General features: G+C 42.0%; 1 protein-coding gene across 1 annotated transcript in view; it reads left to right on the plus strand.

The window, feature by feature from the left end:
• The first annotated feature begins 199 nt into the window (after nucleotides 1–199).
• Nucleotides 200–15026, plus strand: part of mboat2a (membrane bound O-acyltransferase domain containing 2a) — a 41268-nt gene continuing 26441 nt past the window's right edge. Inside the window, exon 1 of the mRNA XM_030718597.1 lies at nucleotides 200–391. Coding sequence (XP_030574457.1) covers nucleotides 308–391 — 84 coding nt within the window. The 5' untranslated portion in view covers nucleotides 200–307. The remainder of the gene's footprint in view (nucleotides 392–15026) is intronic.

The raw sequence follows: 15026 nt of genomic DNA on the forward strand, positions 1-15026 counted from the left end.
AAATAAAACTAAAAATGCAATAAAAACGTCAAACGTGTCGCCTTCTTGCAATTCCTAGCCAAAGAAGTTGCGCGTTTCCTAACCGGTGTTAGACGAAAGAGGGCGCTTTCAGGCGGGTAACTCTCTCATCTCGGCTTTGTACTCTTTGGTGAATGTGTGCCGTGGATGACACCAGTACAGCTCGTCGCAGCGGCAGCACCAGGAGCAGCGGCGGCGGCAGCAGTGTATTTATCATTGCAGCAGCCTAGGGGAGCAAAGTAAACCGGGGGGAAAGGAAGAAGAAAGGATTTACGGACACCGTCCAAGCATGGCTACCCAGACGACAGCATCATGCACTGGATCCACTCTGTTGCAGCCGCTCAGTGAAATTATCAATCTCCCTCTTGACCAGGTATGCGTTTGGATGGAGAAAATATTGATTCATGAAGCGACCCAGTTGGAAATACATTTTATGATACATATTTATCACAGTTAGGAAGCGTCCGTGGATATGAGGTTTGTAGAGGCTCATGACGCGCACTCCCAATCGTTAGCTTAGCATTTATACATTGCGGATTCACTAAAAAGGAATACACACACACACACACACACACACACACACACACACACACACACACACACACACACACACTCAAATCAGTGTTTGTGGTTCACTGTCACCATCAGCCAGTTCACAGCTGAGCTACACTAAAGCTAATGCCCTTTTGTCTCTTCCTTTCCATGCCGAGAGCCTAATCCAGTGGTTTCCAAATTGGGATCGCTTAGATATTCCATCGGGTCCTCCTCTCTAATTGGGATTTACTGGATACGTTTAACTCGATTTTTATCTCTTAAAGAGTTTGTATTTAGGCAGCAGTCATTAACCTGCTGCATTGTTTTCACTCTTATGGCTAAGAAACATACAAAATCTGTTATTGTATAACTACAGCTGAGCTATTAAAAAAACAAACAAAACAAAACAAAACAAAACAAAAAAAAAACAGGCATGTGATTATGAGGTAAGCCTTTATTTTAAGTTAATAGCTGTAGGAATCATAGCTCATGGAGCTTTTTTCGGTCCCAAACCACGAAAACACGTGACAGTGCTGTCATCCTTGTTCACCTGTAGAGAGAATGAACAACACACCTTCTTTGACAGGTCTTTTTTAAAAAAATTATTTTTAAGCAGCATGGGGAAGGGCTGGGTAACTTTTATAGCTGTGGCTTTTGTGGATTATTTTGAATTATATTAGTCACTGCTAGATTTCTGAAGTGCATTGCAATATGGGTGCTGCAAACATTGGCACTTCAACAGTACTCAAAGGCACCACACCCACCAACTGTCATGGCTCATCCCATAATGATCTATAATAATTAGTCTGAATAACACTTTGTGATATAAAGGAAAAAAAAGGTTTCCAAAAAACATTCTCCTCTTAGTGTGGCATACGCCTAATGCCATGCATTTTTCTTTACATGTAAGCCTTGAAAGGCAAAGCTATTTGGTTGAGAATGTTTGTTTCCCCAGCCAAGTAGTGCAACTTCCAGTTGTGAGTTCAGAATCACGCATTGTGTAATTTGTAAATAAGCCACATGCTTTGCGTCTCCATCAGCAGACCCTGCACACAGCTACTTAGCCATTAACTCCGGACCTTGGTGGAGTACCTCAGCTTATTCTCTGTCTGAACCAAGCTGTTTTTGCTCCCTCCCCCTCCCTTTATACCGACTTTCTTCTGATTGGCTGCCCCTCGTAAATAGAAGATTTGAACAGCAGGTGGGTGGGGCTTCTGTGCTCACAGCAATCTGACCTAATTTAAAAAAAAAAATCTTTGACCATATTTACTGCAGCACTGTGAAAGTATTTAAATGACAGAAATCAAGAAAAGCATAATAGGTCCCCTTTAACTTTGTGGCATAGCAGTGTTAGTCAGATAAAAGTTAAATGTGAACTAATCTGTGTTGTGTGCTTGTTTACTGAGAAGTTGGCAGTGATTCTTATAGCTGGGCGCATTTGGCCGTACTTAGTTGTTTACCTCTCATTTGAATGAAATTATATAAATAGGACAGATAATCATGGGCTCTGCTGGCTCACACTCTTCTGTTGGACAGGTGTCACTGTTGTGATAGTGCGGTCTGTTAGCCCCCTGCCAAATGGGCGACCTGTTGTGCCAGGGCCTTTGTCAGCTCTCCGTGAATCAGTGCGGACATTCAGGTACAGGGTGATCTGTATGGCCGGTGGACAGTGACGCCCATTTTGCAGAAGCTTTAGTCTAGCACCTCGCTGTATGTTGTGAGGACTCTTGTGTGCTGCGATGAATGAGACAGGCCTCTGCACTGGCTTGTCTCAGAGCTATAATAGAAGCTGTAAAATCTGAAATGACACTATGCTTTTCCTCCTCTCTTCTTTTCTCTCCATCACACGCAGCCTTCTGTCAGTAACATGCCGATACTACTTTGAATAAGACCTCCCACTGCATTTTGTGTGCCCACACAAACACTATTCACCCACTCCGATTCAGGGGTTTTTATAGGAGAAAAGATTGCTCAAAATTATGTTCCAAAATCCCAAGCTGTGCCATGTGTAGTATAAATCGATGCCTTTAGTCTTAAAGACACAGTGTTCATCAAGAAAGTCCCCAACCCATCTGGCCTCCCTTTACATGTAGCTAAATAAAAAAAAAAAAAAAAAACTTGTTCAGCTGTTGGTTCAGTCTTATGGCCACTGGCCTCCAGAACCTAAGGGAGTGATTCCAAACTACTATTCCTGTAGGGAAGCATCTAAAAAAGAAATGCAGACATTGGGCACTCATTGCTCTCTCTTACTCCCTTTATGACTTTAGGGTTCTATATTATGCATTCACATAATTAAGCACATAATCTAATCTTATGGATGTAATGTTTGCAAGTCCAGTTTGTTTGTTTCTAACAGGCCGAGGCTTCGCGGATCCAGTTTCACATATCCTCACGGCCGCTTCGCTGTTATCAAGGCTCGGTGGGTCCACATCGTCATTCGGCTCAGTGACAGAAAATCAAAAATAACCCAGTTGACTGAATTATGCAGTCCATCTATAAATGTATGACTCCATACCAGAAATTGCTTCAGTAATGTCCAAATTCAATTTACCTCTTCTTTTTGATGACACTGAAACTTAAGATTTCCTCTGAGAAGGGACTTTGGTAACTTGCAGCATCAGCTGTGAAGTTCCCTCTGCAGCTGTTTCAATATGCAGCAGCTGGAAGCCTGGTGAGAAACTCTCTGTAGAGGATATGCAATAAGTCTTTGTTTGAGACCTGAAATTCTGGGCTGATAGTGATGTTTGAAATAACAGGAATATAATTATAATAACTGGTAATAGCAGTACCAAGCTTACTTGTTGATAGTCCAACAGAGATCAAATATTCTGGGCAGTCACAATATTTGGTTGATATACTTTCTTTGTATGTAAATTGATGTGAGGGTACAGATAGATATCAGCCACTGACGTCAGTAAATGCCATCTTTGTGATACAACGATGGCTGATGTACCGGTGTAGCCATAACAGTGCGTTATTGTTTTGTTTCCTTACAGTACTACTGGCTAAAGAACATACATAGTTTGTGCCTGGTATTCTTTGTATTTGGAGTCAGCATTCTGGGTGAACATGATGTGACTTGATAAAGGCTCCTTGCATTCAAAAGGTTGACGACACCACCGCTTAAACCTGTGTAGGTGTGTGGGATGTCTCAGAGGAGCGTGGCAGTGTGGAAATTTCCAGTTGTACTGTGTTGTGTTTGACAGACGGTGTGCTCACATGGTACGCTGACCTCATTGGGTAAATGAACGGCATTTTGCAAATTTATTTGAGATCTTTATAAATTGCAGATATTTAGTATAGTATACAGATTTGGGATGAGATGGTTTTTAGTGTAAGAAGTGACCTTTAGAGCAGGGAGGCAAGAGCTTGCAAATATTCAGGTTTAGAGATGGCTTCAAGATCTCAGCTCATTATTGCTGACAAGAGTATGTTAGTAGACTATAGTGGCTCTCTCCCCTGCTTCTTGATGCACAGAAATAATATCTGATGGATTACACTGTACGCTCTCTGGTCTCCAGTGATTTAATGGCTCAGCCAACAAAAGTATAAATTTCTCACCTTTGTCGTTTCATCTTGAAAAAGCTGAACATTCATACTTGTGCTGAGAGATATTCAGGGAACGTGCAGGCTTTGGAGCTCAGCGGTAACTTCATTGTACGGTGTCTGATACAAAGATGCAGTCTTTTGGGGTCCTGGCTCACGGTGTACAGGCGGCTCTGCTCTGTGTCCTGTGGTCCCAAAAGGCCCGGCTGTACAATCGATCTTCTGTTTGTGCGACATATTGGATTGCAGTTTGCCACAGTCAACAGACACGTCTGTTATCACAATAACAAGCCTTCTTTTGTCGCTGCTGCTGGATTGTCTACCCAGCTATTGTACCGTAGGCCTTTGAGCCCACACAGTGCCTGAGGGTTTGACTCCTACTTTTTCTTTTATCCACTGTCAATTCCCTGCTATCAGTGACACAATTCACTTTAATGGATAGGTTAAAGTGGGTTTAACTGAGGTTTGAAAGCAGATAAAAGTAGTCACATCTATAGAATTAAAGTCAGGATCCTGAAAGGTCTCTAAGTCATTCCAGATATCTCCAGTTTCTTCTAAAACAACCTCTGTGTTCCTCACATGAGTCTTTATTTATTTCTTTCAGTACATTTAGTGAAGTGATGTTAGGGTTTGGAGAAGCCTTGCCTGAAGAATCTCATGTTTGCTTCCCTCCAAAGTCTCCTGCCACTGACTGAAATCCCAGCGCCCCCGCCTTGGGGCTGCTGGTCTTCATTTTAAGCCCTCGGGTCTCGTCAGAGTTTCTCTACCTCCCCTTTGTCTTTAATTGGCTGACCTCTGGGGAGTTTTATCCCTTCAATTGATTTCTGTCCCTTAGCACTCTGTAGTACAGTGCCACCGGCTGGTGCTTTATTATGGCGTGCAATCAGCTATAGACGCATGTGTAATTCCTCCTTAGGAATATGGGAATGCTTAGCTGTGTTGTTAGTGGCTGATAACAGGCAACACAGCAATAATAACAAGCAGACAAGCTCCCTCTAAATGCAATTAAACATTATGATTATGTGTTTATGGCACTCCTCTATTATAAGTGTGAAATACAGCCTAATCCAGAGGAATCCATAGCTTTCCAGAAATGCCCACTTGGGATGCTACAGCATTAACGAGCAAGTGCAGCCTAAAGCTGACAAACTTGTGTGCATCATGCTTATCAGCCTGGTAGGGCTCACATAGATGCTTTTGTGTCCTTCGTCACATGCATTTGCATGATGATGATGTCAGAGGCACGCACTCACGTTAAAAATATTAAGTTTACACATCTTGATCTATGCAATTATTGAAATTACATTCTGTAGTACTGCTCCCCTGTAACGATCTGATTAAGTTCCATTAAAATTGATTAGACAAATTTGTTCATGTTTGGACCTCTTGTGTGTTTTGGACCAGTTTTTCTTAATTTTTACAGCGGTGATTAATATTTTAGTAGAGCTTTTCATACACCCCCCCCCCCCCACCCCCACTGAGTGCACGGCATTATAGAGAGCCGAAGTGCACGTCCATATTCAAGCAAACCTTTGTTCCATCAGTCAGTATCGTATCCTACTCTGCGTACTGTGGTGCACGTACGTTTGTCATTTTTTGTCATTTTTGTATGTGATTGACTAGCTACTGTCTCAAGTCATTTTCCAAGCTTTTTAAATTGTCTGGAGCCTGAATATTTAGTTATAATAAAACTATTTTCAGTGAGGTTTTGTTCATCTTGGAGCAGAACTTGGAGCGCCCCCTTTCTCTTCCACTCTCTGTGCTTATCATATCCTCGTCCTGTATTGGGGTTGAAATATGGTGATAACTTTGATGGTTATGGATGCGTTTCTTGCTAACAACAAATGCATTCATGGAACTGCAAAGCCATTAGACTAAGAGCATCAGTCAAATGCGATCCAAGGCGCGTGTTATGTTCGCAGACGGCACAAAATGAAGTAATGGAGTTTTTCCACTGGTGCGTGTTATCATCAGTTTTGCTGTTTCCATGGTAGAACAAAACAGGTAGGCTGGTATAGTGTAGATGGAGGAAGGCAGGGAAATCTGTGCAGCTGTCGCTCCTCTTCAGTCTGAAGTGCTCGCCACAAAAGGGGATGTGCACATGACTCAGCTTTATTAACTCATTAGTTCCGCTGGTAATGGTGTGGCGTTATGAGGGTGAGTTGGGTTTCTAAAAAGCCTACACATTTTGGAATTGGAGTACCAGTTTAGTACTTGAGTGGAACAGCACATAGTCAGCACAGACCATATTTTTAGCGACTCGCTTTAGCTGCTTTAAATTACAGGCCAGGCACATGGATATAAATTTGAAGTTGCAGACTGTGAATTTATATGACCATGCTTCAGCTGAGAAGATCTGTTTCGGGTTATGACGGTGCAAAGTCTGCAGTTATGACTTTGTTTGGTGTGAATGTGAGGCTTGTAATTTACAGTCTGAAATGCTTCTAAGTTTTTTTTTTTCCCATGTCCTAAAGTACTGATAGTTGTCAGTGCATCCAGGAATATGCAGTAGAAAGAAACTTTTCAGCGCTTTTTTCCCCCTCAAAATAAACAAATTTAAAATGCATGTAGCAGTAGTGCCCAAACATTTTTGCTGCAAGCTTATCAAGTACAACGGACAAAGAGGTCACTGTTTGTGGTCTTATGGAGCGATGAATCCAAATCTGAAATTTTTGGTTCAAAGTATCATCAATATGTACAGAGGATGTCAGAAGAGGTACAGCAGTGTCTGCAGTTACCTGTAAAGCACAGTGGAGGCTCTGCCATGGATTGGACTGTATTACAGCCAGCGTTTTTTGGGGTCAAAATGATCAGTGTTGTTAATGAACGCAGAAAAGTACAATCAGATTTTGATCCACCATGAAATGCCATCGGGAAAGTATATGATTGACATCATTGTTATTTTTTCAACATGGCAATGATCCCACACACCAAACATGCAGCAAAAGCATACGTGGACAGAAAAACACAAAATTAAACATTGTCAGTCATGGATTTGTCTCCCTAGAGCCCAAATGTACTGAAGCAGTGTGGGATCATCTTGGCAGAATGGAACAAAAGGCAGCCAATATCCAAAGAAGAGCTTTGAATGTCCTTCAAGAAGCCCGGAGAACTATTCCTGAAGACTACTTAAAGAAATTATACGAAAGCTGCCAAAGAGAGTTCAGGCTGTGTTTAAGAATAAAGGTGTTCATACCAAATATTAACTTTAGAGCTTGTTTGAATTGAACAAACTCTTTTGTCTTATTTGCTGTATTTCCATCTATGTTTGCACACGTTTCAGTAACTCTCTGCACCTATTTCCCATCTTCCTTGCAAAAATAAAGAAATGAGGCGTGGCTCAAGACTTTTGCACAGTACTGTAATCAGTGTGGGCACACAGCTAATTTACCTCCACAGGAACAGTCACGTTCACCGGACCTCTGTCACTTTATTTATAAATGACTATATTCCAATACATGGTTGACAAGTATTGTCATTTGAAAACTTCAGCTACTGAATGCAGAATTGATTCATAGCGTTCACTCTTCAGCACCTTCTGCCTTTGATTCCCTTGAACCTGAATAGCTGTGCTATAGACTTCTTTCTGATTTGCCCTTAAAGGTGAACAATGCTACGTGCACTCTTCGGGTGACAAAGTTACAGAACGGTCCAGATCATCCCTCCACTTGCAAACGTGAAAGAATATTGTGCCTGAAGCGTCGCCACATTATGTACGCCTGCCACACAGCAACAAGTGTTTGGTGTCATATTGCCAACTTCTATTGATATCCTGGTACTTTCACGCCAAATGACAGAATTGTAGCACAAGTTCTTTATACATTTGCTGATCATGTTAATCTATTCAGGGACATCCCATCACCATTGTGCACGTGCAGTGTCACATCTGTTACTATTTTTAATATCTACCATGGCCACAGTTGCTTCTGTTTTTCAGTTTTACTATAACATTTTAATATAACAAATTTGGCTTCTACTTTGCCGTATGGGACATTCGTGAAGGGGGACGTGGTTTCAGCAATGCATTGCCACAGAAGAACAACCACACTGGCACCCACTCATCGGTGCTCTTTTACTTTTTACATTGGTCCTCGTGGGCTGAAGAAAAGCCCTGTGTGTTTTCACTAAAAGTTGTACACAGGCAATTTGTGCAGAGCCGTTTTGCTGTCAAGCTCTTTTAGATGTAATTGACTTTATTATAGCTCTTGGGGGGGGGGGGGGGGGGGGGGGTATTCATTTTTGATGGTTTATTTCTTTGTTGGGAGTTCTTGCCTCAGACCATGGAGCTAAAAGTTTAAATAAGGCATTTCTATAGTGACTTTTCCATAAGCCATTTCAGAAACATGCAGATCACTAGCTAAAAACTGAAGAAAAGCATGACTCTGTTTCAGAGTTGGAGCGATATGACATATTTAAGATTAGATCCAGCTTCAGTGCTTCATTTTTAGAGTCTTAAAGGGCATTATTAAAGCAAGACTGATCACACATGGCAGCATGCCCTCCCTTTGAAACGCTGTCTTTGCACATTCCACGTACACAGCTGTGGCCTCATGTTCAAACAACACGAGGGGGGTGATTAAAGTTTGCTTAGACGCTCGAGATATTACCAGCTGATCTTGATTTATGCACTGTGCATTCATGGAACAGCAGCTCTACGCTGGAGTCAGTCCCTCGGATACGAAGCAGTAGCTTTGTTAAGTCTTTCTTTAAGTTCTTGGTGAAGACAACTGTTATTAGCAAAATCTAATCATTATAGATCTTTGCCTACATTTACAACCACCAGCTGGATGCATCATGTCCAGGTATATTTGGAGTTTGTTAAAATGAGTGTTGTCCTCATCCTGCTTTGGCTGATTTATTTTTTTACATAGTGAATCTGGTGACAGTTAACATACAGCAGACAGAGCTACCTGGGCACCACGTAGGATACACACATACCTGAATGAGCTTGAATTCTGACTCTAAATATGAGGTGTCCTTCATGTATACTTGGAGAGACTTGTAGTTGACTGTCATTCATTTTTATTGATGCTGAAAACCAAAGAAAGCTGTAGCGACCACTGATCAGACTGAATTAATTTACTTTTCAAAAGTCTGTCAAATTCTGAATCAAATAACTCTAGTTTAGACTTAAATCTGCAAATTACATAATTCGTCAACAGTGATTTCATTAATTTACCTGCTACAAAGTTCTTAAAATGTTGCTTTTTGTTTCTTACATGCTCGCTCTCTGTAACTCTCTCTGTAGTGGTGCTTTTAAAAACTTAAATAATTGCGCTGGGTACTGTTTGCTAGTAGTTGCGTGTGTAAAAAGAGATGAGCGCTCATTGAACAGTGTAAAGGGATAGAGAAATACAAGCAATCAGGTCAAAGGAAGGTCAAACTCAAGGTCAGTACACCCCGGTGTGGACACATGACTCTATCACAACACCTTCTCTGGGATCCAAGATGACTTTTTGGGCCACAGATGATATTTCTGACTGAAAGCGCACACACACATACATATACTGTGAGCATGGTTCTGGCCCAGTGCTGCTGGTTGCCTTGTGGGGAATGTCTGATTGTTTGGCTAATAATAGCCAGCCTGACCGTAGAGCCTGACTGTGGTATCTGTGGATCAGCTCAGAGGGGGAAAGCTCCACACTGCAGGCTTTAACACGCCTCTGTGTTTATGTGTGTGTTTGTGCATCAGTGCACACTTCTTTCAGGCTAGCCTTAGCCACATGACACTTTTCTCATTATTTCCAACATAATGTAGCCTTGGTCAATGCTGTCAATTTACAGCATTGTCCTGAAAAGTGTGCTTGGCTCTGAGTGAGGCCTCTATTCCACGGTTTTCAGTTGCTATCTTATCCGTGTGACAGTCTTTTGAACCGACTTAAGTGAGACTTTGTGAAAGTGTCAAACTTTTATTTCTTTGGTTTTTCGAATGTGTGTTTTTTGAGTTGGCGAAGGGGCATCACCAGTGTCACAAAACATGTCAAAGCTTTGTTTTGTTGGCTGAAAGAACAAGACTACTTTTGTTCCCAAACTGTCAGCACAAACTCGTTGCACTGAGCAAACACACACAAGCAAACACACACACACGTTAGTTTGTCTCTAGGAGCCATGACCAATTACGGCACATTTATTGGTGAAGACTAAAGTTGTCATGACATTTCCTGCGTCTTTGCCTGTAGAGAGTTTGTGAGGTTGATGCACAGTGCCGCACACTTGCATGAATAGACAGGGCAGAGGGTGGTGCAGCATTATATTATGCCTTATTGAAATTTACTGCCTCATATATGCAAGTAAACATTTGTTCTTGTATTTAGCATTTTCTCTTCATTTTCCTACCTCCATTTCTGAAAGAAAATTCCTCGGGCCTTTTTTCTTCCTCTTGCTTGCTTCATCCACACCATTTATAACATTTACACACACTCTTATCGTCAGCTGTTTTTTAATCTTCCAGGGAATTAAACATGAGTGCTCTTTCTAGCTGTCACCTAACCTGAAAACCGCTGCAAACTGCTGCTTGTACTGCACCGCTTACTGAAGAGGATTAGGACAGTATATGTGTAGTGCACCATATATGCTCCACACACAGTTTTTGCATTGAGTACAGACTGTGGAACTAGTTGAGTTTAACTTCAAGGCTTTGATTCCCTCCCTTCACTCAAATCTGCATGAGTCACTGTGGACTGCAGCTGATGGAAATCAGATGAGACTGTGTGGAGCGGGACTGTAGCGTCGCTTAGGCTGTATGGGTGGAGGAGTGTTTGGGGGGGGAGGGTTGGTTTACTTAATGACATGGAAAAAAGGGTTTTATGCTAATGACTGTCTAAATTTATCTCCCAGAGTGTGTACACACACACACAAAAAGATGCGTGCGCGCGCGCACACACACACGCTCAGATGGGAACTCACCCGTCGCAGCGAGTAAGGTTTGGATAGGGAGGCTCTGTGCAGAAAGGAACTATTTTAGTCCCTGGGTGTTAAAGACGGACTACACACACAGAGAGGAAAGGAATACTCTTCATGAAAAGTGATATTACCCGTGTATGTGTGCACGTGTGTGCAAGTGTGCTACTTAGGCTTACCAAAGTGAAATTGTGTCATTACTTAAGCAAAGATCTCTTCTGTGAGAAAGGTGTCCTGCACCAACAGAGAGGAGGTCAGACTCAACAAAGCAGTTGTATTAAGATGTTTATCTCTCTCCATACCCCATGCATTCATTTTCTCCACGTTTTCATAACACACAATTTGACACAGGTAGGTAAATGAACACGTTAGTAGACTGGATGCAAATTCTCACTTCTTAGAATTCATGCTTTTTACCTGAGGGGTGTGTGTGTGTGTGTGTGTGTGTGTGTGTGTGTGTGTGTGTGTGTGTGTGTGTGTGTGTGTGTGTGTGTGTGTGAGAGTGAGTGCGTGTAAGCCTTTCATATCAACCATCTTTTTTTTTCTCCATAGGCCACGCATAGATTTCCACACAAACACTATCAATCAACCAGAGTTTATTGGCACTTAGTCACACAAGTGATATGGATGACAAAGTCAGTCAGTTACCCTGGATTTAATTTTTCATCTAGCGACACCACCAGCGATCAGCTTTTTCAGTGACATTACTCCACATACATGTAATAGAAATTTGCGTAGACATCTGTGTTTCAAAACCAAAAGCCTCGTTGTGCTCACTTTAGTCACTAAACACTAGATTGCTGCAGTTGCCCGTGGTTTGTGTGGAGGTTGCCGACACCAACTGCTCACTGAGCGGTAGTGAAACCTGGAAAAAGTGCAACACAAACCGGAAATGGAGAACGCTCACCTTCAAAGTAAAAGTTGCACCTTTGGAAACATGTTGGCTGAGTGGTAAGGTGCAACTTTTACTTTGAAGGTGAATGGTCTCCAGCAACCACTTGGCAACCGGTTGGGGACTGGGTCTGGCCTAAACTGAGATGGTGAAGATGGTAAACACTAGAGCTGCTTAACATCAGCATGTCAGCATGAAATAATCATTTTAATGTTAGCATTTAACTCAAAGCTCAGCTGTGCTTTAGACTTTTCACTGTGACAGCATGGCTGCAGTCTCTCACTCAAGTCTTTGTGGAAAATGGAAGAAAAGAAAAGCTTTGCCCAGAGTATAAATGACTTGCCGCCCATCTCTTCCTGTCCCTCCTTTTTTCCCCCTCACTGCCCAGCTGCAGCTCCTCTCCAACGTGAAATCCCTGACTGATGAGATAGATTAAAGCATGAGCAGAGTGAGAAATAGTGCCTTTATGGACACGCTTTAAAATCATTGTGGGTGAAGACATTTTGCTGATAGAGAGAAATAGAAAAAGAACAGCTCAAAGAGCCCTTATGTTTCCTCACATGCACGCAGGCACCCATACATGGACAATGCGTTTCACTCAGTAATGAGCTTCAGGAAGCTGGCTTATCTGTCTTCAACATTCACAGTGATTTCCTCCCTTCCCTTCAGCTTCTTTCCCTCTGCCAGTCTGTGTCAGTCTGTAATGTAGCATCTTTAAGCTGAGCTGAGCTGAGCCCTGTGCCACAGCTGCCAGGAGGAACTGCCTGACAGCTTATGGCCCCTAAGCGCTGGCCTCTCACTGGCGCATCCTACCTATCAAAACATCCGCATGTTGCCTGTCTCTCTGATCTGTGTACACTGTAATGATATGTGATTGATCTGCTGAGACATCAGTGTTTGGTATTGTGTTAAAGCCCAAAGCCTAGTTGGAGCTGTTCCTGAGCTTCAGAAGTAAATATCGTTTCAGTGAGACTTGTTAGCAGGTAATGGTGATGTTGTTTGGCACGCATGGACACGGTGGCTTACCAGCAACCCAAATGTGCAACTTTTGTTTGCTGGGTCTTCCCACCTTTTCCTTTTCCCAAGTTAGTCTGTGTCCCATTTTTTTTTCTTTTTTTTTCAAGAACATATTTTAGTGGTTTGCTGCAGTGCATTTATCCAAAATAGCATTTTCTCTTCCTTCATCCCTTTGAATCTCAAACCATTCTGCAGCACAGATATTCTGCCTTAGTTTCTGAAACAATAAGAGTGCCGTACCCCAGGGTAAGGTTGACTTCAGAGTGAATCAATAATGGAAGAGGAGATCCATGTATTATGAATGAAGGTACAACGTACCCGGGCACAGGAGCTTGTCTATTGCCAAGTGTTTATTCAATAAACAACCATCCCAGGCTGAGAGAAAACACACTTAGCCTCATCTTTTAACGATTCCTGTGACTATCAAGACTGATATTGTTTCTCTAACCTTGATCATCTCATTTTTGTCATGTGGCGCCTTTTCCACTGATATAACTTTGTTGCAAAGTACTGCATGCAGCCCAGAGGAAACACTAGTTCCTACATATCCCAGAATACCTAGGATTTATGTTGAAGGCAGAGGGCTCTGGTTGAAGGCACTTTTTTAAAGCAAGGAGGAAAAAAAAAATCACAGATGCTATGGTGTCCATTCACAGTGTAAAATCACATCTGTGAGTGAAATGTAGCAAGTTGCTCGGCATCTGGTCTCATTATGTAAGTGTTGCTCGGGTGAAAGAACTGTTCCATAATGGTTATGTTTTCTTTGACAGTTTATTTCTCGACTGCTGGCATTAATATCGAATGTCAGTCTCGTAAGATTTCACAGTTTCAGCAATGAGCTCATGTAATTGACCTATAAGCAATAATAATATATCTTCCTGCTGAGCTGAACACATAGCACTCATTGGTAAGAGGTACTGCAAGGTGTAGCTTTTGTCTATGAAAGGATTCTGGTTAACATATGGTGCACAAATGCTGTGGGAATGTGAATGCAAATGCTTGAAATGAATCACCAGTTAGCAGAGTGCTGCTCTTTCGGGTGGTCATGTATGTGTGCTTACCTTTAGCTGTTCACTGTACATATTGCATACAAGGTACAGTACATATTAGCATTTTTGCAGTGAAATCAATCAGTCTGCATTTGGGAACTATATAAGACTGCTTTCTTTGGAAGACTTACCTTCTTAATTACTTGAGTTTTTTGTCTGATAGTTTGTGAGTGACTGTAACTTTAGTGCAACTCCAGTCTCGGATAAACCAGCCATTAAAAGCTTTTCTATTACAACTCTTTTTTGCGGGGGGTGGGGGGGTGGGGGGGTGGTGGTGGTGCTGAAGGGGAATTTTGCCTGTAGGACTTTAGTTCTTGAAGTCAATTGGTGCATATAAATTTGGTCTCAATCCTGCATATTTTTCATGAACTAATTTTATCAAGTCCTCTGTTCTTTATGCATCCTAATCAAATGCTTGGACAGTTGCATTTTAGGATTGACAGCTGTCAGTTGGCCAGTTTGAGCTTTTGCCCCAAGTAGTCTCCCACACCTTTGGCGTTGCCTTGAACAATGCTGTTTCTGTCATGCTGTTTCACTCTCCCACAAATTTCTTCCTCTCAAAGCAATGTGTTGATATCCACGGGAGGGGCTATTTTTGCCTTACTAGAACACTTGGATAAATCAGTGACTATAGTAAGTGTGGGCTCTTTGTTGCTTTGCAAATCAGCCAGTTACCCTGTGGGCTGGTGTGCAGGATCACAAGTTATCTCCAGCAAGTGAGCAGCTTGAAGGTAATCAAAGTGTGAAGTGACATCCGAAGCTGTGGACTGGCTCAAGACTGTATAGAGGCTTTTATAAGAAGGGGTGGGTGGAGAGGCAGCCAGAGGAGGTCGGTTTAATGTGATTTCTTGTCATTACGTTAGGGCATCTTATTTTATTTTTAGAACTTGAGCTTTAGAGAATTAGAAGCGATTTGCAAACGAACTGCAGCTTAATTTTGCCAAATTTGTTGCACTAGAATTTGCCCAGAACAGCAACAACAAACACAGAAACGGAAACCACTCAGTTATTCCTATAAGTCAGGGAATGATTTAGATTGAAACGCGGCCTGTTTACTGTATCAATCATTA

This window comes from Archocentrus centrarchus, chromosome 22 (genome assembly GCF_007364275.1).
Source record: "Archocentrus centrarchus isolate MPI-CPG fArcCen1 chromosome 22, fArcCen1, whole genome shotgun sequence".
NCBI lineage: Eukaryota > Metazoa > Chordata > Actinopteri > Cichliformes > Cichlidae > Archocentrus > Archocentrus centrarchus.